The sequence below is a fragment of the Trachinotus anak genome, unplaced genomic scaffold (genome assembly GCF_046630095.1).
Source record: "Trachinotus anak isolate AG129_WGS33_773 ecotype Australia unplaced genomic scaffold, CSIRO_AGI_Tana_v1 ptg000014l, whole genome shotgun sequence".
In the NCBI taxonomy this organism is placed as follows: Eukaryota; Metazoa; Chordata; class Actinopteri; order Carangiformes; family Carangidae; genus Trachinotus; species Trachinotus anak.
In genome coordinates, this window is record NW_027273865.1 from 7,252,403 (window position 1) to 7,277,520 (window position 25,118).

At 40.3% G+C, this 25,118-nt stretch overlaps 1 protein-coding gene across 10 annotated transcripts in view; it reads right to left on the bottom strand.

Annotated features, from left to right (window-relative positions):
* Window positions 1–25,118, bottom strand: part of tenm4 (teneurin transmembrane protein 4) — a 150,701-nt gene that overhangs the window by 67,555 nt on the left and 58,028 nt on the right. For 2 of the 10 annotated variants that reach the window (XM_071496275.1, XM_071496274.1), the window contains exons 4-10: window positions 23,847–24,068; window positions 12,875–13,124; window positions 10,305–10,379; window positions 9,972–10,070; window positions 8,867–9,102; window positions 2,300–2,464; window positions 66–280 (exon numbers count right to left, since the gene is read on the bottom strand). In XM_071496275.1, coding sequence (XP_071352376.1) covers window positions 66–280; window positions 2,300–2,464; window positions 8,867–9,102; window positions 9,972–10,070; window positions 10,305–10,379; window positions 12,875–13,124; window positions 23,847–24,068 — 1,262 coding nt within the window. The remainder of the gene's footprint in view (window positions 1–65; window positions 281–2,299; window positions 2,465–8,866; window positions 9,103–9,971; window positions 10,071–10,304; window positions 10,380–12,874; window positions 13,125–23,846; window positions 24,069–25,118) is intronic. The other 8 variants (XM_071496277.1, XM_071496276.1, XM_071496283.1 and 5 more) reach the window with 6 other exon arrangements.

The following is a 25,118-nucleotide window of genomic DNA, read 5'->3' on the forward strand; positions in this document are numbered from 1 at the left end:
AATAAAATACTTAATCTGTAGTAACAAATGAATAGGTGTCGAATGAATGAATAAGCATTTCCCACCTGTGTGTGTGACGGAGGTAGGCCTCTCCTTCCATAGATTCCCACTAAGGCATCTTTGCTCAGGGACACATTAAACTTCAGGTACATGGGATGATCAATGAAGACCTGGGACCTCCAGAAGATACCAGGAGGAATCTGCTGCGCGACCTTGCGCCCCACGTCAATCTCCCCCATATCTATATAGCTGTCATCTGGGAACAAGCTGTCCAATTTGCCTGCATTGCACACACAAAGTAAATCGGTCATAGAGATCACACCATTAATCCAGCATGTGGAGCACAGAGAGAGTCTGTCTGCTGAAGCATGATAGTCTGACCATATCACAGATATTCAATCACATCGCTGACAGCCAGAGAAAAAAATATAATGGATGACCCCTCTGACCACTGCCAGCAATTCCAGTCCCAATTCTGGAGAGTACAAAAGTACTGACTGAACATCAGTCTGGTCCTCAAAGAAAAAAAAAATGGTTATGACCTGAAGTGTCTTCTGAAATGGAAAATTTTAGAAAATACGGTTCAAAATTAAATGATGTAACATGTTTTGATTTGGTGATATCAAATACACTGACATCCTACCATTAACCTGGGGATCACACTATGCTTACTTTGTTGAGGTGGCTTGCTCAAACACGGGATATTTGTTGTTTTTTATGTTCTGAACACATTTCATATCAAAGTAAATAAAAAGATGATTTAAAAGATGAAACATATGGTGTAGAAATAGTAGCAAAAATACTTGAGAAAATACAAGTGTCTCAGTACTGTGATGAAATACAGTTATAATCAAAGTAAAAGTCATAAAGTGAAAACTGTAATGAGAGTAGAGAGGGATCTCTAATGCTTGTACCCACTCAGGTACTAGCACATTCTCTGCCAAAAAATTGCCCATATGCTCCATAATACAACTTATATTGGACTCCGTGGAAATGGCAACATCTGTTTGCCCGTGTAGATGAGCTAATTTCAGCAGCGATGTCTACTAAAGCAGACGCCCATACAAACTACCCCCAGGACTTGGTGGCAGACACGGCTTTAGGTTACACGTGGCACGGCAGATGGCAGTCTTCTCAAAAGTCCATCAGTAGCAATGGGTTTTATCAGAGCAGACAGGACACACTCCCCTCTCCCAGATCTGGGCTTTACATAATGCTACAGCACACAGGCTCGTTTTGCACATGTTGGGGTGTGTGTGTATTTATGCAGCACATTAATGGTGTACTCATCAGGCTGTTTAAATAAATCATAAGCCGAGACCGGTGATAATGGGCCTCATGGTTAAATAAATGGTTGTTGTTCTGCAAGCTAAACTACAACGTGATGCTTTGATGGAAAGATAAGACTCAGAAAGAGAGAACTACACTGAATTTCTAAAGTGTACACATCTGCATCACCTTGATAAAACGTGAGATGGCTCATCATTGTTTCTGGTGACAGCACCGCAGAACGAGACTTATTTAGAAAACTATGACTATTGATTTCCTATCAGCAACGGGTGCCATGCAGGGTCTAAGCTCAGCTGCCGTCATGCTTGTTGTTAGCTAAACACACTTACTTCAATCTGGTAAATGACAAAGACAACTCCTGGATTCATCTATATGGTAATGACCCCATCTTCTACCTATTGTAGTCTGCCAGTGGCAAATCACATGGTTAAATCTGGGCTCGTTTGTTCGAGAATGGAACAGAGCAAACTTTGCTCGAGTCGAGCAGTTGGTACCGTGGGGTGAGCACATGCTTTCTTTGGCTGCCAGGAAAGGCAGCCCAGGCTAGGAGATGAAAGGATCACATCCGTTCTGAAGGGGACAGAGTGGCTAATCCCCCTCCAGCCCCTGGATACTCAGTCCCTTAAGCTGTCCCATTTTCTCCCTCCAGGAACAAATAACACTTTCCCACTTACAACAACTTTCATAGGATTACAAAGCAGATCTCTTTGCATACCATGGAGACGAGTGAGCACAATGTGAAACTGCATGACAAAATAATAACAAACTTGCTTGAGCTTCAAAATGTCATCTGTAAACTTTAAGATTAGAAAAAATAAACTTTCTTTTCCTTGAGCAGTTTTTTCTGACGTGTATGCAACAGTGTTCTACTTGAGACTGATGCAAATCATCCTGAAAACTAAAATCAACTCTATTTGGGTTTATTTAAGTATCATTTCGGGGAAAAAAAGATTACATGTATTTAATAAAACAGATTATCCTCAGATAAATAAAAAAAAATTGCACTTACTTTCATCTTTTCCCTTGCGGTCAGGTATTTCCAAGCCCGTGTTGCCAAGTGGTGGCAAACTCAGGTCAGTGGGAAAAGGTAGGCCACTTGTATTGTCCTCTGACAGCTGGTACATCTGTCTCTGCATGGGCTGCAGGTGCCAGTTTAATCCAAAAAGGTGCATGACTGAAATATTAAACACAAGACAACCTCAGCATTGATTTATATTAAGGTGACTTTTAATGCATTTTATCTCAGAAAATGATTATACTCTATAAACTAAATGCAAAGTAACACCCCAAACTTTTTTTTTTTTCCTTCGGGGTAATTACCCAAAGGTGACAGCTGTGACATGAGGGAACAGGAAGTAAATTCCTCGGAATAAAGAACAATGTGTGGTTTAATGGTTAATGACATTTCTTCAAAAGTGCTGAGCAGTACGATCAGAAGATGAATGCTGTCCTGACCCCATGGGACAACATCTGTCTCACCACACCAGTATTGGCATGGAACATCCCCAGTGCCCTCTCATTTTTCCAACCCCAATGCCTCTCCCATCCCCTACTAAACTAGGGGACAAAAGGAAAAAAAAAACACATCAGCAGGAAGACACCAGGGGTGTTTCAGTGTGAAACACAGTGGATGAAGCATGCTGATATTTTACAAGGTCGACAAAAGAAATGTCCTTTGGAACAATGGCGATGCAGAGTGCAGGACAGAGGAGGAGGGGCTGACCATGACAGATCACCAATAAGAGAATGGACAAGACCAGCTTAGCAAGGCAAAAGCCACCTTGGAAGCCAACAGTCAGCAGAAAAGGGCCAGAAACTCAATATAGCTGTTTTATTGGTTTGTTGGTTCTCTTAAGCTCCTCAAGTACATAACCATGCAATTCAATTATAAAGACTGAAATGATCAGCTTCAGACCGAAGCTGGGAGTAAGACCTATCCAGTCCTCTCAATGTTGTTTTCTTCAAGTGTTTTTTTTAGTTCTTTTTTTTCCTTTATAAGAGCATAAACTAGTACAAGTTACCAGAAAGCCTTTCAGTGACTGTTCAGACAACAGACAGAACGAATGTGCCTGTTACTACTTGGTACATTGAACCAAAAACTGATTTATTAGTGGGGCTTTAAGATTTAACAGACTTATTAAAATACAACTACACAAGCAACTGAGCTTGATCATACTGACACTTAAAGCAAAGTTGCTGCATATTTGTATCTGATTCATTCATGTAATCTGAGCCAATTAACAAGTGAAGAAAAACAAAAATAAAATGGACAGAATTTTCTTGACCAGGCATCCCACAAGGTTCCACAGTGACCATGAGTCCTTCCAATCAAGTTTGTCCAACAATAATATACACTTGATTTAAGCGCATCATCTTATCTCAGTCATGACCTGCTCCATTTCCTGCAGTCTCACATCTGTGAAGGATTTTAATTCCATGCTCTTTTAAACATTTACTGCAGACTTCAGTTTTAAGTAAGTTTCAGATTTAAATCAAACAAACTTGCATTCATTTTTTAGCTGTCATAGGTATGATGGCTTTACTGTTGTTTTTTTATTTTCAGCATATGTTGCTTACAATGGTAGGACAATTTCTTCATGAAAGCACTTGAATAAATGATCTGAAAATAGGTTCTCCGTTCATCTTCCAGCAATGTGCAGCGGAAACAGGTGTTTCTCAGACCAAGGACAGCAAACCTCAGAGGGAAAAAGGTCTGGAGGGCACTGATTGATTTGCAGGCTTTAATAGTGCAGCAGACTGATGCCTGGTTTCTCCATTTAGATCTCTATAAGAGGTGGGCCAAAATTTAAGAGCTTGCTTTTTATAAATCTGTTTTTTATGACAACTTCAAAGAATATTTTCATGATGCCCACTAGATAAACTGTGTCACGTGCTCACTGAAATATGCAGATGGTTTTGTGATTAAATATAGGTAACAATAGCGTGGTTATCAGGGAAACTGCAACACAAACATTGCCTGAGATGATGAAAGTTCAACTGTAATACCAGCATCTGTTCCGTGTCCGTCCAGTGCCTGTGGAAGTGACTGCGTCGGTGGAGGACAACCAGTGAAGAGACAGATGGCTTTGTTTGCCATTTCGTAAGCTCCGGAAAAACATTCCTTTTGATTTGTAGCTCTACATCGACTGGCGAAATGGAAAAAGAGTTAGTGTATGTCGCTGGCAGAACCATTGCAAAGTCACCATGCAGGGTGTCGTTCCAAGTGTCCTCGTAATCATGTCTTTGTGAGCCTCGCTCTTCATCCCATCCGTCCCCGAGGCCTCTAATGGAAAATGGTTGAGGAGGCTGCCCCCTCCCATTCTTAAAGATTTACTTCAGCGCCTTCTTGGTATCTATGATATGCAGAGCACTGGACCTGAGCCAGTGAAGAGCCTCCTGATTTTGTTTTGCTCACTTTTGAAACTTTGCAAACACTGCAATGACACTGAGAAGGCCACCGCAATTGGCTGCAAAATGAAGACAGGTTGTAGGAATAACAAGGTACTTCTAATGAGATGGCCACTGGCAGAGACATCACTGCCCTGTCAAGAGTACTGCACTTCGTAGCATCGCCCATTTTGTCCTGAGCACATGTTGTGCCCTCCTTTCGCTTATCTCTTGGCAGGAAGTTGGGTCACGCCATGTGCCAATTAGGGAACAGAGGTACTGTAGTAGAAGACTTCTCAGCCAATCTGAGGAAGTCAGTGCTTATTGCTGTGGGTCATCTGCCAGCATTCCTGTGCTTCTATCCTCTGATCTGAAGAGCACTTTCCAACTAGTGCACACTTCAAGGGAAGCTATGATGAGTAGAACCTTTTTTTCTCATCTTAGTGGTCAAAATCATCAAATACTGTGAGCGTCTAAAAAAAGCAAACTATCAGGAGGTATTTAAAAAAAAGACAGCATAGAACATAGCCTCATATGCCTTGGTGTGAAAAATGTTTTAACCATATGGCTAATTAATCTATTTAAATAGATTAAATAGATTGCCTGTCTATGATGTAATTCACCAGTCTCTGTAATATCATATCTCTAATTTGAACACAATTTCAAATTTCAAGGTATAAAGATAAAGCTGTACTTCTTTCTAGAGCCACATCGTTCCGCCACTGACAGGTTGTATTTCTTCAAACCAAGCACTGTAAAAAATGAAAGTAAACACAGCACTGACTGATATGGGCTTAAGTATTTCCTTCCTTCAGAACTGGGCCAGTGTTGTAAATTAATTTTTGCAATATCCAGGTTGGGCGGAATTTAATTAAAAAAATTATAAGTTTCTATGTAAATAAAGAGAGAAGTTTAACCAGTCTACAGATCTTGTTGCGTTTATGCTTCAGTTGAAATTCATTTTTTTGTGGAGAAGTAAACAAGCCTTTCATACTTGTCATCACCGTGTCTGTAATTTGGGCGGTATGATGCATCAGAGAGTACTTATTTCCCTGAAGTCAGGAATGGATGATTAAAAAATAGTTATAATAGTAATAATAATAAAAAAGCAAAGGAAGTTGGAAGATATATAGGTGAGTAGGTAATAGCAGAGCATGTTTTTAATTTGCCTGTTCAGCCTGAGAATCAGTTCAGTGTAGCTTGAAGATCAGTGCCACCAGAGTATCTCACATGAACACTCCACTGAGATAAGGTGATAAGGGGATGTTCATTGTTTCAACTGATGTTTGCCAGTAACATAAGAGTACACATTGTTTTGGCTGCTTTGCATCCATACAGAACATGCAATGTGATGTTGGCACATTTGTAGGACAAACAGTTGACAGACATATTATGTAATATGCTAAAATGATGCTAAAATACTATTGTAACCCAACAGACCTAGCCTGGGTATGCAGCTGTGCATTGTGGCATGTGAATGCAGCATTTGCAATGAACACTGGGTACTGCATTGTGGGAGATGAGAGAACAAAGACCATTAAAAAACTAACTTCATGACTAGATTTAGGTTTTTTTTTTTTACCATAATGATTTTTGGTCTTTAGATACTGGTAAAATATTAAGATTGATTCAGCATTCATTAAAAATGCAGTGGAATATTTCTTTTAAACCTCCTGTAGCACTTTTTACATTTAGAGTAACATTAGTATTGATAAATCTAGAAACTGCAAATGCCCCACTGGGATAATGAAAAGTCAAACGAAACAGTAACATATCTTTTTAAAAGACAGACAAAGAGACACAATCTGTGTTGCAGAGAGGCTTTTCTCTGGGTTGGATAATCATGCAGTGAAAAATTTTCTAGGGCCCAACCTCTTTGTCCTTGGCTAGATACCCAGGGTGAATGGCAGTGAACACAGGAGGATACTGATGACCTTAAAACATATAACAAAAGTGCTAATGAGCAAGCAACCACAGAGAAAATAGTGCCATCTTTAACCCTTGACCTTTTTGCATTTTAAAATGTGTCGATTTACAAAGCTGTGACAAAATAAAACCATGCTGCAAGTCAAAACATCTGTCATGAGGCTTAATTGGGTTCATTAGACATCTCACCCAGAGTTCCCAATTACAGGCCTCAATAATTAATTGCACTTCAAATTAAATGTATTTTCTCATCAGCCTTTAATTAAATATGGCCCTCCTTCTTGATTGGAAATTCCAATCTTAGGATGAGGTTTGGTCTCCAGCATGTTTACTTGTGGTGCATCGGGAGATGGTCTGAGTTTTGCAGGGTGTAATTACACAGCCTGATTAAGCACTATCACGCTGATGGTGCGCTCTGGCTTTTAGCCAGGTCACATGCAGTAAACAGCAGACAAATACTGTATCTCTACTTCAACAGCCAAACCACACTGCTGATGCCAAAAACACGCCAAACTAGAACCTGTTCACACCCACTATCATTGATTTGAAATTGCTGGATATGTAGACAATCCAGTGCCGCTCTGAATTTCAAATGAAACAATTCAAATGAGTCTGGTGACAAAAAAACCCCCAAAAAAAACAGAATAATCAGATCTTAGCTCGTTTGGCCTCAAGGAGAAGCAGAAACGATAGCTTTGGTGATTGTATAATACATATCTATAACAAATGTCCTCATTGAAAAATTCATTTATCTCACTGATGAAGGCTATACAGAAAGATCTGCCTGTTCTTTCATTGACTTCATACAAATGAACTGCAATGTTCTCACCATCCCTCTATGTGAAAAACTATTTCTTTTTCTGTGCAAGACGGAATTCAAAAGTGAACCCATTTATATGTTAAACAGGTATCCACAGCCAATCAGATGTATATTATATGGTAAAATATATTAAATAGAAGTGTGTATCAACTCCTTATTTGAATCTGTTACAATGGACCAGCTGGAACTTTTATTACTTGAATAAAAAGGGTGCTGCTAGCTTTTTCAAGCACATCACCACATCCTTGGCACTGTCAGCCAACTGAAGCAACAGAGATATTCAACAATATTTAAATCCAGAGCTTAAACCACTCATACCTGTTTGACATTACATTTTGAGAAGCTTTACCCGTCTTTTCTCCCCTCACTGCACGAAAGTAACCCTGCGTCCCATGTGTCATCCCTCCTATCTATTCTGGCCTTTTTCATCAAATCCTCATCCCCAACCTTAGCCAATTTCACAGCACTACCTCAATCAACATGTGGTTTGCTTAAGTCACCCTGTTGGCATGTGACCTTAAATGCCCAGAAACCAACCTCACCCACCACACAGTTACTGTGGATGCAGTAACAGCAACTCCCATGTATCTCCTTTCGGTTTAAGGTAATAATAGCACATATTTTCCTTTGATTTGCTATGACTGACGGATTTAACAACAGCTATTCAACCTCTAACCATTTAAAATGTCAGGAACACTTGTTTTAAACACGAGGTCTTTGGGAAGATTTGTCATGAAGAACAGACAGAAGATCAATATGAAATCCACATAAGAACACAGAGCTGGTTTACTATCTTATCTGTGGAAAATATGCAACAACAACTTCATAGCAATTACTTGTGCTTTTAAATTCACTTTTTAATTATATGTCTTTATCAACTGTGTTTTCTGACCATTTACTAGCGACTTGTTGTGTCAACACTCTTGTTTAACACAGTCTCTTATTTATAGTACACAGATAAATAAGAGACTATTATCTGGTTTGTCATTCCCTTAGAGTAAAGATCTGATTTACCAGTATAATTTAGATATCACAGCTGATGATCCTCAGCCAGCTGAGACCTAGGTATGCTGGTCATCCAATCTTCAATCAAATGAGATGAATATTCTAAATGTGCAGTCTTCTCTTGTGTGATGTCTTTTTAATTCATTCCCTATCTGACCTATTCACAACTGGATTGCCCATCTGTGCAGATTCAGTTAATCCAATCTATGAATGATAATGTTATTTTGGACTAGGAAGGCGAGGAGTCAATCTATGAAATGCTATATAACTGCGCTCATAGAAAGAGCAGAGCAGATTCAACACTGTTGAAATGGATGACAGAGGGAACACAAAAGCGCACGGACTCATCCTGTGTCTGCTGCTAAGTGAGGGGTGAGGCTGGAGGCGGATAAGCAGAGGTGCCCATCCTGGTGTGTAGGAGCATCAGAGGTGACTCACCAATAAAATAAGCCAACAGGAACAGCAGTGTTACTGAGATGAGAATGGCACTGAGAGCAGCACACTTCCAGTTGCAGTGCTTATAGGGTTTCTTCAGGCTGAAGGCAGGACGAGAGAAGGTGTTTCGAGGCAGGGGGCGTGGGGGAGGCGAGTACACCGTGCTGGAGGTCAAAGGGTATCCTGGTGATGTTGTGCAATACATTGGTGATGTTCCACCTGGTTTGAACAGGAAGTGCCTGGAAAAAACATATTTTCTTTTTAGTCTTAACAGAAGCAACCACTTCCCATGGATCACAATTCTGTGGGTTACTGTCTATCCGAGTGCAGTCCCTTCTACTGGTGGATTAGTCAGAATACTAAAGCACACTGGATTTTGCCCGGCCGAAACTGTGAATCAATATTAAATCTAATTTAAAGGACTAGTGACCGCAGCTGGCTCTTGTTTATGTATTCACGCCAGCCTGGTGAAGAGTAATTCCCCGTGACTATGTGTCAAGGCTGTCCAGAGGAGAGATACGGTATATAGGGCTGCAGCATGGAGTTGAGCAGATTTATTTGTCCTTGAAGAACATGGCTGGCTATCTCAGAAAACATGTGTAGAGCTGCATGTCCAAGTGCATATGATCAGCCCATCAGAGAGTCAGTGGCAGCGGCTCTGTTGTCAAGGCCGTTCCACTGACAAGTTTACAAGAAGCTCTCGAGCGACAGTGACACGTACGTGATTGAATGTCACATTACAATGTATGATGTGGAAAGTCACTGAGACCATATTTTACTTATAAATATCAGGACAAATTGCTGACGTATCCTACTCGAATAACAAGAGATAACGTGGGCAAGTGTGTTTCATAAAGCGGTCATGTTTAACATTAATCAAAGGCAATAGAATCCAACAATGTGACTTAATGTAAGTTCTTAGTTAGATCAAACAGGGATGGGACAAACAGGGCGAAAATTTTTGCAACGCGGGAGACATACACTGATGATTGACAGCATTTCAAAACAGAGGATGTTTGATGGAAAAATAGCGCAGGCATCACAATTGTTTTCATGGCAAAGCAGATTCTGACAATAGTGCGAGCCAGATAGCAAACATGCAACATACCCGTCGTTGTACGAGGCATCGTGGCGTGCTGATGCCAGAATGTCCATCTCAATGAGGTTGTCCTGTAAAGTCTCTAGGAATGTCTGCTTTGCTATGTTTCTACACACAGGTGGAAAGATGGAAATGAAGCTGGTGTGAGATGTGCGTGCAAGGAGACACAGAAATGCCAATACAGTACGTGATCACCAAGCAACAACAACTGACAAATGGAGATCAAGACGGAGACGCAGCGTGGGGAAAAAGAAACCAAGGCCCTTATGGAACTACTTCTACAAAGGTGTGAGACAAATAACATCTAGCTCTCTTATCCCCCTTATTTGGGCACTGCCATACCTTGTTTTGTACGAGCCCTGCCCTTCTCTGCAAGCGTCTTGCTCCTCTCTGATAAACATTAGAGTATTCTGGCTCCTTTAAGGGTTGTGATTGGAAGAAAACAATGCATCACTTACAAATGAGAAGCTTAAAGTATCTAACACTTATTTAAGACAATTTTTAAATCAAAAATGAACTTGTCACCATAGTTTCATAGTTTTCACACTGAGTAGTATCTTTGTTTGCAACACTCCAAAAAACACATTTTCAACTCTTTCTAAAGTTTCTAGAGGCGCATGTCTCATTTCTCTCATATTGCGCTCCCCCCTATGAGAGCTTGGGTTCCATAAGGAAAAACTGCAGCAATGCAATGGAGAAATGAACTGTCCACATGCAATGGGCAGGCTGAACATGTTCTGTGTTACAAGAGAAAAGCCTTGTTTTTGATCCCTGCCCCTTCGAGGCCAGTAGTGAAGTCTGTTGATGGTCTCTCAAACTTGTGTTCTGAAGAGGAATGCAACTTTTAATGGAGAGAAAGAGAGAGAGAGGGAGACAGAGAGAGAGAGAGAGAGATACGCCAACTGCTGGCATCTCTCCAGTGGCAGAGCAGGGTAAGACCCACCAGTGCAGAATTTATCAGGGCCATTAAATTTCACAAAAGTGACGAGAGAGGGCCATCGAAATACTATTAACTAAGTAAAAGTGACATTTAATATTTCAGGGTCTGTCTGGATATTACTAATGGTTTCAATTTCATTATTGGAACTTTAGTGGTTGATCTTTTTCAAGGCGACGGGTCTACATATGTGGCTTCAGCAGCATTTCTGCCTGTTGCAGATCCACTCTCCCCACCATCTGTTTTCTTCTCCACAGGGAATACCTGTGTAGGATTAACTTTGGAGCTGGATGACGCATAATCAGTCATTATAGCCCTAACTGTCCTTCTACCAGTTGAAATTGATGCTCATTTTCCTGTTGACTGAACCGTCTCACAAAAAAACTGCAGGAAGAGACAGTGAGTCTGTTCAGGGCTGGTTGTTTAGCCATGCCAAATTAACTATTAGCTATTCTCCTGTTAACAATGGTTTCATTTATGGCATTGTGTTCAGTATATACACTATAGACCATTAGTGCCAACATAGGGTTACACAGTACCATGGCAGGATAGTCCAAGGGTGCTATAAGATGTATCATATCATCATTTTATGTTATGTTTTCAAACATATCAAAACAATAACAGAAAGCACTAAATATCAAAATCACTGTAGTAACAACAGGTCAGGAGATTTTCAGGATTTCAGCAGTCAGAAAAATTGTGACTATCAGAGCGAGCAATGGAAAGATTTGACACGGTAAACAGAGCTTGAAGAAATGCTGATGCACCTCAGCCCTCAACACAATCTGAGACAACTGACTCTGAGCTGACCAGCAAAACTAACGTCGGGCTGAACGCTACCTGGCTAACAGCTTGCCAGACACTTTTTGGCTGCTTGTGGATATCCATCACTGTGCGACAGCACATCTTCTGAGGTATTGCACGTTCCCAACATCATATAAGACAAGATTCTGCTTGTCAGTGTTCAGGGCTGTGGGTTGTACTCTCTTGTCCCATATCAGAGAGTGTGTACAGCAGCAGGCTCACAAGGCCCATCAAAATGCCTACAACATGTTCTTGTTCTGATTGTTTGCCCTTGTTGGTCTTTATATATATATATATATATATATATTTTTTTTTTTTTTTTTTTTTTTTGGACCACCCTTCGAAGGGTCCATTGCTATACACAAGAGTGTGGGCTCCAGTTTTTCTCGAGATTGCTTTGAATAGATCCTTATCATTACCGTAAATCATCTAAATGAAGAGAAATTTTGTTTTTATTCATAATGAGTTCCTTCAGAACTAAGGTTCCACAATGGCTTTTTATTAAAATTTGCTCAGCAGGTGACCTGGTCATACAGAGAAGTGAGGTTTTGTCTGGGGAGTTTTTTCTAACACTAGCAGAGCAACGTGATGTGATCATTAGGAGGGTTGAGTTGATTCTGCTTTGCTATTCTTGATTTCATACTGCCTTGCAATAAGACCAGCCAAAGAAATACCAACAGATACTCCCTTTGTTACAATAACACTTGACAGATCTACTTCACACAAGGGCCTCCTATTGAGAAATGTGCTAGAGAACTGAATACTGATTAATATGAAATAAATAAAAATCTGGGCTGAAGTGGAGGAGCTATGAAGCCTGCTCACGGGAGCCTGAATGTAATTTTGCAAGAACTGTTTCACATCCAACATGATTGTAATTACTCTGCTATTTAAACTCAATAGCTTGCACAGTTTGGATTGCTAACATTAGACGAAGATCCAAAAGCAGCACTTTTCTCTTGTTTGCCACAAAATCATGTTCATCACAAATGTAGGCCTTTGCCCCTAGCTGTATATTTTCCATTTTATTGCTTTGTTCCTTGTTAGCGCAGTGGTAATTTAACACGGAGCAGACAGCATGAAAAGCTGCGTTCAATGACACCAGGTCAAGCTCAGTCTTACAGATGCCAACATCTCTATACATATGTCAGGGAGACAAGTCACACCGTACCTTGTTTCCAGGGGGATGTTGCTGTTGAGCAGCCAGTTATCCTGCGCGCTGCCGCTGTCCTGACCATTGGCCGGGCCCTCGGGAGGAATGGAGCTGTCTGTGGGCGCGGGACTTGGGTTGCTCCGAGGCGTATAGTTGCCCCTGTTCAAGGAGTTAATGGAGGCCGCATGGTGCTGAGGATTGGGTGAGTGGGAGTGGGAGAGTGGCAGAGGAGGTGTCCGCAGCCGAGAGTGGTTTTGAAAGACTCCGTCTGAAAGCAACAGAAGAGAGAAATGAAACACGTTACAGAAATGACAGAAAATAATAACAATTCTGCTCATTTACTGGCTGGTTTTAGGCACTTGTGGAATTTGGTTATGCCTGGAAACACCATCAAAGACACTCTGACTCTCAGTTTGTTCACCAGCACATGTTTCAAAAGTACTTCAGAACCACTCAGGATGGCTCTGACTGTATTTGTGTGTGTGTGCTGGCAGGTTAAAGAAGAATTCACTGATTATTTAGTGGCTCGTGGTGTTATCTTAACTCCCCGAGCCTCAGTATTCTGACTGATTAATAATTAGCTGTGGTTTCACCAGCAGCACATAAATTCACACCAGCACTCTTCTGACTGCAGAGCTACAAAGCCCTTACGTGAACCACTCTTAAAAAGAGTCCTTCTTCTGCTCATTATTTCTCCCAACTGGTCTCAATCAGAGTGCTCTCTGCCTCCCACGGAGACCTGTGACAGTTTACTCAGACCAGATACAAGCTCCTGTGTAAACAGACAGGCTGGCCTCTTCTTGAAACTGACCAGCTCTTCAGCCTTATTTGGACATGTATTTAGCCAGGGAAGCTTGTTCAAGTCTGCGCAACTTGTGTACAATCTTTCACCACTGCCACAGCTCAACTGAGGCAAACTGAAGATCTGAAACAGAGACCAATAAGAAACAACATTTCTTATCTCTTTTACCATGTCATTATTGGATCTGCAGTTTTTTAGCAGACAAAACTTGCACTTTCTGTCATTTTTAGGTCTTTTAGCACATCTGCTATAAGTTTTCATCAGAGGATTTGAAACTATTAGATATGAAGCCTAGAAGAACAGATTGTACCCAGAGGTCTTATATCCACTGATACTCTGTGCACTTCACAAGATAGAAGACCAGTGTCCTTGTCCACTCTGGATCCATTTATTTCCACATCTGCTAAGCCATTCATCAATCAATGAACTCCTGGCTTTACACAGAGTGAAAGAGTGGCTTTTCTTTATAGCAGCGAGCCTCCTTTATTTCACAGATATCCACAACACCAAATTGCCAATTCACAGCAGAAAGAGTGGAATAGAGAGACACAGAGGGCTTATTTTGTATAATCAGCTCCTTCATTAAAGCAATACTTACTCGTGCCAGTCAAGAAGCTTGGAGACTGTTCAAATTTTTTAGGGGTCAGGAACATGAAGCTGCCATATCAACATGTGTCAATCAAGGCAGATGAATTAACTGTCGAGGCGCAAAACTGGTTGTGCTGAGAACAAAAGTAGCATTAAGTTTCAGTGCTTGAGGCATGTTAAGAAAATTGAAAGAGAGCCCATTGTGTTCACAGATAATGTGCTAACGAGTAGTTCGGCGAGGAAAAACGAGAAAAATATAGTGTGGTGCATTTAATCCCCAAGCACCTGTTTTAACTCTCTTCCTGTAAGCCTTTCAACATGCATGTGCTTCACAGGAAGCTTGGCAATTTCGCACATATGCCAGTGTTTCAACTAGTTTCTATTTATATTCTGTACATGCCATTTGCCAACAATTAAAAAAGCAGAGTACATTAACAACCTGGCACTGACATGCGTCTCCGGTGATCCAATCACAAGTGGACAGCTCTAAGTACAGGTGTGAGTGCACCCAAGACGCAGTGAGGATGCATTTGAGATCCAATTACTCAGACCACATTCGAAGGTGGTCTGGACGCATATGGCCACATTCTTTTAACACAAATGTGTCCTGGCCCACGTTGATGGCCTGCCTACTCATCTAATGTCCTCTGCCACAGTCTAATGGCTAAAATCTCATGTCACTGCAGAGCTGTGTGCATCACATTGATTCACTCAAACCCTCCTTGCCCAGCTCTTTCTCTCTCTCTCACACACACACACACACACACACACACACACACACACTGACAAGACCCGTCTGTCACAGTCAAACTGGCAAAAAAACAACAGCACATTTGTTCTTAGCGAACAGAAATGATGCACAGTGGGGTCCAAAAGTCTGAGACCACCTTCCCATTTGGGAATTAGTATTTTCTTTGCATATGGAGCAGGTACGTGAGATCAGATCACAAGTGGTCACCGGTGCAGACACATTGTAATACCAGATATGAGCTGACGTACTTAGAGCTGTCTACTTATGATCGGATCAGCCGAGGCGCATGTTAATGCCAGGTCTGAACAATCACCCTCACACTTGATTTTGAACCTGGCTCACTACCACATAGTCTCCAAATTTTATAGACTCAACCACTGACAGGAACGGTTTTATTTCTTTTCATTTTCGAGTAAGAGTGCTATATCATGCATCTGCCGCACTGACAGATGGCCTCCATACTGAGCACACTTTTGCACAATGCTGCCCTTGTAATTAGCTGAGACACTGAGAGAGAGAGGCACACCACAGTCCTGATGAACAATAGACTGGTGTGTGGTAAAACCAAGCGGTTGTTGATGACCTCCCTCCTGCTCAGTAATGTACCTGATCCCTAAAGCCATTAATAAGGTTATGGTAATTTGATACGGGGACAGAAGACATATGCAGAGAAATATATCACAGCGACAAATGCATCACTGCTCTGGGATGTACTTACTGCTTGGCAAACAAATACTTTATTTCCTATGACCATCTGGCAAATGTGGGGTAACAAGTTATTTGTTTTTTTAACACATGGTACCACTTTTTATGCTGAGAACCACACTTCCAATACATCTGAATACTATGGCCTCAAAGATTGCCACAAAAATGAATCAATATATATATCAATGTACCCTACCAATACTTACTGCAAGTCAAGTATGCGTTCTAGCAATACACTTTTCTTGTTATTTTGACAACTCCCTGCATTGCAAAGCACCACAAACAAAAATGTAACATTTACAAATGAATATACTGTGTGTATTTGGAAAGGAGATGTTAGAATATCTAGTCATATATGTTTAAATTTAATTTGAGAAATTATCAAAGAATTTTCAAAATAATAAAAAAAAGTTATATTACATATTAAAAAATAATTCTTCTTATTATTGGTATTATTATTTTAACATATCAGTTAAGTGCTCTGCAGATTTAAGGAATTCTAACATTATTGTCATAAATATCAGATTACAATACAAATCACATTTAAATCACATTTTCCCACTGCATAAGAATTAAGTTCAGTTTTAATACTTTATGTAGTGCTCTGCAGGAAGTTAAAATGCTTGTCAGTGACCATATAGTAATATAAAGTATTTAAAATAATGTTGTGTAGTTCCCTCCAAATGCTTAACACTCTGCACAGAGCTGTTGCTTAACTCGTCCACTTCACTTATCCACACCAAATATTTGCGTATAAGCCATAACCATTATAATACAGAGCAGAGAATGTTCTACAGAAAAAGAACTAGCTGAACACGGCATCATGATTTGAGTTCACTCGCTGACTCTATGCACACTTGTCCTTGTCCGACCAATAACCCCCCAACAGCCACGTAGGTAGTCATGGTTATTTTTGTGGAGATAAACAGAGATAAACAGAAAGACGAGAAACAAGTGTGTTTATGAGACAAAGCACAGGGCAGCACGACCCCCACAGACTGTGGTGATTCAGCAACAATTATTCGCTACTATCCAAAGGACAGAGAAAAATAAATGGTTTTCTATTGACCTGCTTTGCACAATGCAATTGGCAAGAAAAGGAGATTAATTTGTTATCACAGAGACAGAGAAGGGGGCTTTGCTACAATAGCCAAACTTTCACATGGCATTCAAAATAGCAGCCTGAAGATATCCTTTCAGTCTGGGAATGTGTGTTTTCATTTTTCTTTCTAACAGATGTACGCTCTGGTTTAGACCTCCTGATGCTATTCTAGACAAGTAATTAAGGCAAATCCACTTCATTAGCTGGGACCTCACCCCCTACCCTGAGAGATAACAGGAATGTCTGTCTAATGGTAAGATGTTATAATTGCCAACATGTGAGGTATCAAATAGCTACACAATAAAACTAAAACTATGGGTAACTATCCAGAGCGTTCATGAAAACAGAACAAAACAAAACAGAAAATCTTTGACTGAGGATTTGTGCTCCAGGATTTTGAGAAGTAAATGTTAATTCTGTGAGATTTCTAAGCATGTTAACTACTCATGAACTGGCTGACTGAACTCACTTAAATAAGAAATATCTTGCACATGTACCTCATATTGTGAATCACTGTTCATGTTTTAGTGCTGATCCACATCTAGTTGTAGAATAAAAATTTCAAAAACTGTTGTATTATAAAGATAACAAAATCTAGGGGATTGTGCAGCCTTAGTAGGCATACTGTACGTGCTCTCTGAATGCTTTCTATTTCTAATACGTTCATGTTGAATTTATTAAATTCATTCATTCATCAAATTGATTCACCTCAGGGACCGCCATACTTCTCTTACTGGTAAAGGTGTGTAGTACTCAAGTTGGCCAATAACCAATAGCTATTCCAACCAAAATGTACTATGTAACAATGAAAGCTTAAGTATGTTAAAGCTTTTACATGAGAGTAACTTTCCTTGTCTCAGTGAATTCATTGAACATCAACTGTCTGAGTTACAAAGCCAGAAAACTACTTATCTGGCTCAAGAGATGAGTCAGTGAAAAAAAAAAAATCTCCTGTTTTTTGGACTACATAAAATAGCACACTCAAATTGACTCGTCAGTAATGATGCAATTCTACACCTGAGGAGAGCTCCTGCAAATCTCACCCTCCATCCCACCTCCGTCCCACCTGACTGAAGTCAGCGACGGTAGTCATGGGAACAGTTCAGTAAACTGCACTGAAGCAGTAAATCTATATGTAAAGGATCAGACTTTATTTCACTGAATACATATTTCATGGGATACTTAGTAAGCAAATGGTAGCAACTGTAAGTGTGCAGCACTGTAGATTTAACAGTAGGAGCAATCAATGTAAGCTGAGTCAAGTGAGCTGCATGCAGTGCTGTGTGCTGCTCAAATGGTAACTAACGTAAACCACAGAAATGGTAAACTTGCCTTCTTGGAATAGTTCTCTAACTACAGTAGTCAAATTTGAACTGCAATTAAATGTATGAAGTTTTGTAACAATATTTAAAACCTTCAAAATACCTTCACCAGTTGACATCTGCCCCTACAGAAATGTAATGTATGACATACATGTCCCTATATCAGTGATGTACATAGAGTATACTGTGTGTCACCTACTGTATATGCGGATATATTATCAAAATGGGAAAGTAAGTACAACCTTTTGACTGGTACTATATATACATCCCCTGGATAGAGGAATTTTATAACAATAGTACATTTTGTATATGTACATATATAAAATATCTAAGATGAATTTTTATATGGTAGAACATGTTGTGAGCATATGTTGACAATATATATTCAATTTATTAAAACAACATACATATACAAATTCTATATGCTTTTATATGTTTATTTTCATGATTTCTTTTTAATTTTAAACATTACTATCTTTCCGTTCTGGCAAAGTGGTGTCTTTTGGGCCCTAATATTAAAATATATGTATATTTACATATATCTCCAATATAAGCATTCATACATAAACATATATATTTGTATGGGATAGACATATATGTCAATATATGAAATTGTTCAAACTTCTAATTGTTTTTATATACAATTTACATATGGTTTATTTTATATGAATATATATTTCAAACATGGAAATTCAATATATGTACATACATAGCATTTACATATGGATGAACATGAAGAAAATATTTTGGTGGCATCATTGTTTGCTACATGTGGTTACATATAGAGGAACACTGGGTTCTGACTTCATTTGCCACTCTGTGCAGTGTCCAGGGAGAAGGTCTGTGTCTGAACAAGGACAGCAGATAAAATCACAGAGGACTGATGGTCACACCTGATGAAATAAAGTGATATGACGTGCCCCGGACACCCGATCAACGCACTGAGGTGTGAGCCATTCGATACAGAATTAATCAAAAGCTATCCAGTGCCCAGATAAATCATTAAATCTTGCTTACTGCTACAGCCCCTATGGCTAATCATAGGAGCAAAATTTCCAGTTGAGTACCATTTGTCTATAAAAATACAAATAGAATTTGTCATGAAGGCATTGAAGCTACACACTCTCCTTGCTCCCTGAAGCTGCTTCTCCCTGCCGGCCCTGCTGTTTCCAACACCATTAGGAAAGACTGAAGGGAAGAGCCATGCGGGAGTACGAGCTGTCTTTCCTGTACTCATTTGAGAGGTAACAGGTACCACAAACAACACACGGTGGGTATCTCGCTCAGCTCTCCACTGGTTCTCTCTGTGGGAATAAGGTGAAAAAGATCTTCTGGAATCCGAATACAAGTTCACCTTCATTACCAACTGGAGGAGAAAAAACCTGCTATTGTATAACATCCGACCGCTAGCTTTCACTGAGGTCAAGTGCTTATACAAGCCCTTGCAAAAGTAAACTCAAACATAAACAAAACAATATAAAATAAAATAAAAACTATTACAAAAAAAATAAAACAATTCAAAAAATATATTGTTCAATCTCAAACTAAGGTTTGCCACAGTTTGCAACCTAATCCATTAGGACCAGTCCCGGCATATGCTTCTCTCTCCCTCTCTGAGATCAAATGGATTTTCTGTCAGTTTTTGAGCTGCCTTAGCAAGAACAAGACAAGTGGTTATGTATGCTCTGTTCTGTATGTCACTCTGCTGCATATCCATCAAGAGGTTGAGGATTTTGTTAGAGGGCACAGATGGTCCGCAATTATCATGGAATGAAAGTAATGCATCTCAATTTATGTCAATGAAAAGAAGATATGTAGGTATGCAAAATGCATTATCCATGGTCTCATGGTATCCATGGTGCGCTGACGAACAGCAAGTTGAATGGAACTGGACAAATTGTCTGTTGGCTCCAGTTCATTGATAACTCAACATCAAGAGAAACACATTCCTTTTGATATGTCAACTCAAAACCGAAATCTCACATATTCAGAAAACAGGGACATGGGATGCGAGCGCCATGTGCTCCTCATTAAATTATTATTTAGCCTCAGATAGTTTAATTCCTCGTGGTGTCTGTGGCTAAATTACTTTCTGGTGTGACCTCTTTTAACCAGATTTCCCCCTGTCCTTGCAGACACAGGGGGATGATTAAGCAGTTCAAATGAAGACTTATTTGAATTCACGCACAGCTACGTCCCCGAGCCTTCTACCCGGCTCAACATTCCTGCTTGGTCAGCTGTGCGGTCGTGGTGTGTTGGCTCTTTTCACCAGGGAGCCCGGCTGCACTGAAAGCCAACACTGGCCGACCCCATGCTGTTTTGCATTAAGAGATGCTAATGCTGGGAGGTTGCAGTGTCTCAGATCTTTCGGCTCAGCGTGGCAGCGGACTCCCACTGGCAGCCTCCCCAGGAAGAAGCCCCTGAGAGAAAGCCGAGGGCCACACTGAAACACATGCTTCACAAAAGGACTGCAGGCTTCAGCGAGCAGCCTCGTCAGCCACAGAGACCCTGGCTCAGTGTTCCTCCAAAATGAAAACAAGCTCCGAAAGAAAAAAAAATAAAAATAAACACTGAAGCCTTGGAGGCTACTAATGTGAATAACGACATGCTGCTGAAAGCATTTACTTATTCAAAATCCAGCAGAACATTTTAAGTCCTGTATGTCGGCTCAAAGATGACCTTGAGCAAATGCAATCCCGAGTGATAAAAAGCCACCTGTTTTCCAGTGCAACAGATATACTGGCAGCCAATTATTTTAGGCATACATTTTTTCCTGTGGTTATTTACTGACAATACAAAAGTAAGCATTTCCTGCACTGTGTTAACTGAATATTGCTTCAATAACTGACCTGCATGTCAAAGAGATCTGATTTGATATTCCAGTCATTTTTGCCATGGTGACTTTTAAATTACCTTTTTTTTTCTGCGCATGTAATTCCCACTGAAAACCTGAGATGCATACTTAATTCAAGATTACATTACATTTTGCAACAGGAAGCCCCCCCCACCCCCAATATCTGCTGAATATCTACAGAAAATATCAAAATTCCTTTTCCATGTATTTGATTAGACAATTCATGGATTAATCATGTTGGGTCCCTAGCTGTGTGTCTATAACCCTGTTCTCTTTGCCAGATCTACACCACCACCTATCTGGCTCACTCTAGTTCTGTCACCTTGAGAAGATTAAGTTTATGTAGCTGAAGGGAACAGTGTCATGACACATTGGACAAGTATTAATGAAGTCACTTCTTTCCCTGTAATGGTGAAAGCAGCCCGGGTTGACAGAGTTATTTAGTCGCATACATTATTTGCCACAGAAGCTTTGGGGTTTGGAGTCAATTTACATAGCAAGCCATCAGATATCACTGTCTCCTTAGTGACACACAAAACTGAGCAAGGCAAATACTAAAAATACCCAACAATATCCAACTTAAATGAGGATTAGTCATGCAAATTGTCATTTTTTTTACTGAACCAACTGTGTCAGAAATCACATTTTCATTAAATTCAAGTGGCTGCTTCAAAAAACAGCCAATGGGAATACAATGTGTTGCTCATTGGAGTGAAAGAGAAAAAAAATAAATTTCAACAAAAAAAAAAAAAAAATATGCAGATTTGAATAAACCAAATCTACAAGCTTATAAAATATTTGGATGTGATGTGGAAAATGCAAGAGGAGGCAGGGAGCACACTCACATGGCTCAGTAGGTGGTTTAAGTGAACGAACAATGGAGGCTTTTTTTTTTTTTTTCTTTTTGCTCATTGATTGTAACTGGCTCTTTTACTGTCAAAGATTTTCTAAAATCGCACAATGAAGAGTGTCAAAGAAGAGCATCAAAGAGAAGCTTATTTTGCATAATTTACTATTTATTTATATGTAACACCAGCTAGGTGACAGGCCACTAGAGTGGACAAGAGCATCAAAAGAAAGAGTAGAGTTTGATATTTTTGAAATAAGGGGGAAAAGGTTTTGCACCCACTAGCAAGAGACACACAGGAACATGCTGTATTTTGCAAATTAAAAGGAGCCTGAGGATGACTAAGGTAGAGATGGGGATATTCCTCCTCCTACCCCTTACTAACAGCCTGAGGCCAACCTACACGCTGTACCTATGCAAATCAGTGTCATTGTTATGAGACAAATCTGCTGCGGTAAAGGCCAGTCCCCCCACCCCACCAATGTCCCCTGAAGCCATGTCACTGCTGGGTGACCAACTTGTTACTACTGTGGAATTAGGAAGGGGAAGGGGGGTGAATTTGCAATGAGATTAATAACTCATTCTCCAGGCTTTCTGAGCAGGCAGCTGGGGCACTTTGGAGTTTGATGTACTTCAACCCTTTGGGTAGTTAACTTGTAAGCTCGATCAATTATTTAGATCTTTTTATTTTGTTTTGTGTTTGCGGTGCCACTGGGAGAGGCTGTAGACGAAAGACCTCCACAGTCCAATATCAAAGAACACCTTATTCAGCATGCAAATTGATGAGTTATGGGAGATGCGCGACATAAATCGCTGAGTTTGAATGACAACGTTTAATATTTTCATGTAGATGGATCATAAACAAGAATATATAACCTGCTACACGACCAAATGTGACCGTGTGGCCGTAATAATAAATCTGCTTTCCTGGGGTTACCTTGAGGAAATACTTGAAATGATCTTATCGTCCATGCATTTTTCATCCGCCACGCACTGAGTGTTTGTGGCGTTATAAACAAAGTATATTGAATTAGTGAGCATCAAGGCTGCTCCAGTAATGAATCCACAAGAGTCTATGAATCTATAGCAATCGGTTATATAGCAACAGACAATATAATATCAGCTCAACAACACAGCTTCACCCCATAGACCAAGCAAACTATCTTGTCTGGCACACACAATTCATTAGTGCCCATAGTTATATGTCAAATAAAATCTTCATTATCATCAAATGAGTGAGTTAATGTCTGATACAATGTGTGAAAGCTACATAGTAAATCTACTGTACATGTTTTGCAGGGAGTGAATTTTTTTTTCAACTGTCAACACTGTGTTTCCAGTGCGAGTGCAAGTGTCATTCTGTCAGTCTGAATGAATGTTGAGCCAACAGCAGGAGACACTGAGTATTTCAAGAGCAATGAATAGCTGACATTTATTAATGAGAAACCACATATGGATTTTTCAAACCAAATCTAACTCAAGAGGCGCTGTCTACGTTTGAGCTGTGATCAAAATACAATACTACAGTATGTCTTTCATGGGCAAATGCAGTTTTTAATATAAGTTCAAAAGAGTCGGATGATATATGATGAAACAGCAGGGACTGTGTTGCACATGGTATGAAGTTACTGTCTTTATTTCTTGCTTGTTTCCTAGCTGAGGTGCGGAGGATGCATGCAGGCTGTGGTTTCTGAAAACTCTACAGAGGGGCTGTAGATGGTTCCTCCCACCAGCATGCAATGAAACTGAAGAGAAATATCTGTGACAAATATCTCCTGCTGAACCAAAATTGTCTATCTCTTTGAGCGAGGCTCTGAACTTTGCAGACCTTGCTTCAGAGAGTTCTGTGCTTTTCCTGAGGCTACGTATTGACTCAGAGTTTCTACTCTCTCTCATGGTGCTCAGAAAAAAAGGGACATATTCTTGCCAATAGCCATCTGCATGACCTATAACACAACATGTCCAGGAGCAGGGTAGGCTAACCTCTAGAAAGCAACAGTAGTTTGAAAACCAACTCACCATCAGCAGTTGCAGTGGCAGGAGCATACAGGTTCCCTGAGCCAGTTTTAACTAAGAATGAATTGGGGCCAAACTCATCCTCAGAGTCAGAGTCCTGGGCTGGCTGAGCCGCACAGTTACCTAGCAACCCTCCCTGGCTCTCATTGGCTGCAATGGAAGGGGGAGGGTATGGGAGCTGCTCAACAGGGGAGGAGGAGGCGGATGAACAATGCAGCGGAGGACCTGTGGACCACAAACAGAGACAACACATGGGGGGGAAATGAAACACACCCAAACACAGGCAACATCACATAAGAGCAAAACACACACACACACACACACACACACACGCAAGACTTAATTCTGACACTTCAAAAACAAACAGGGACACATCTGCCTTTGTCTCCGCCACCTCACCCCAGCTGGGAAGAACAACACAAACAAGTGAAATGACTTTGAGATAGAATAGAAAAGGCAAATGCCTGGCACTGGTTTAGAGAAATATAAACAACAAAACACCCTTTTGGGATGTTAAATGCTAAAAAGAAAAATAGTTCCAGGTTAATATGCTCTAATCTTAAAAAAAAGCTAATTGGTTTGTGTGAATTATTCCACAAGGCATAGTCTGTATGCAGTAAAAAAAAAAAAAACTTCAACTCTCAGTTTTAAAAAATCTTTCGATATAACACCATCTCACATAACTGCACTTCTCCAAACTACAAAAATGACACTAGCAGGATTTTAAATTTGTGTACTGTGCAGCAGGCATATGAATATGTTCCTAAATATGGTAGAGTTGTTAATACCCCCTCCTGTGGAAACACATATAACCCCTGCCAGCCAAGAAATGAGTCCAACCTGAACCAATCCTTCCTGTTTCTTCTGTGCTCTGTGTCCATCTCAGTTTTCCTTCTTGTCAGTAACCCAAAGTACCAGAGTGTTCAGACCGGCCACTCACCTTAACAGCAGAATATGAATAATTTACAGGTAAGACTGTTAAAAGCTTCTTGTTATATACCAATACGCAACCCCAATTCTTACATGCTAATAACACACAGTTTCTTCTTTCATGGCTTATTGGCTCCAGTCGCCATGCTGTCATGGAATCTCCAGAGAGCTGCTATTAACGTGTGATTAACTTTTGATGCAGCTCTGCACCACGCTGGAAATGTAGTACTTTAGTAACATGACTGCAGCGAACAAAGCCATCAGATCGGCGCTCTCCTCCTCTCTCCCATCAGCCCGTTGGTCTTGATGTTGAAATTCCTGCTGACTGGACTGTCATCCATCAGG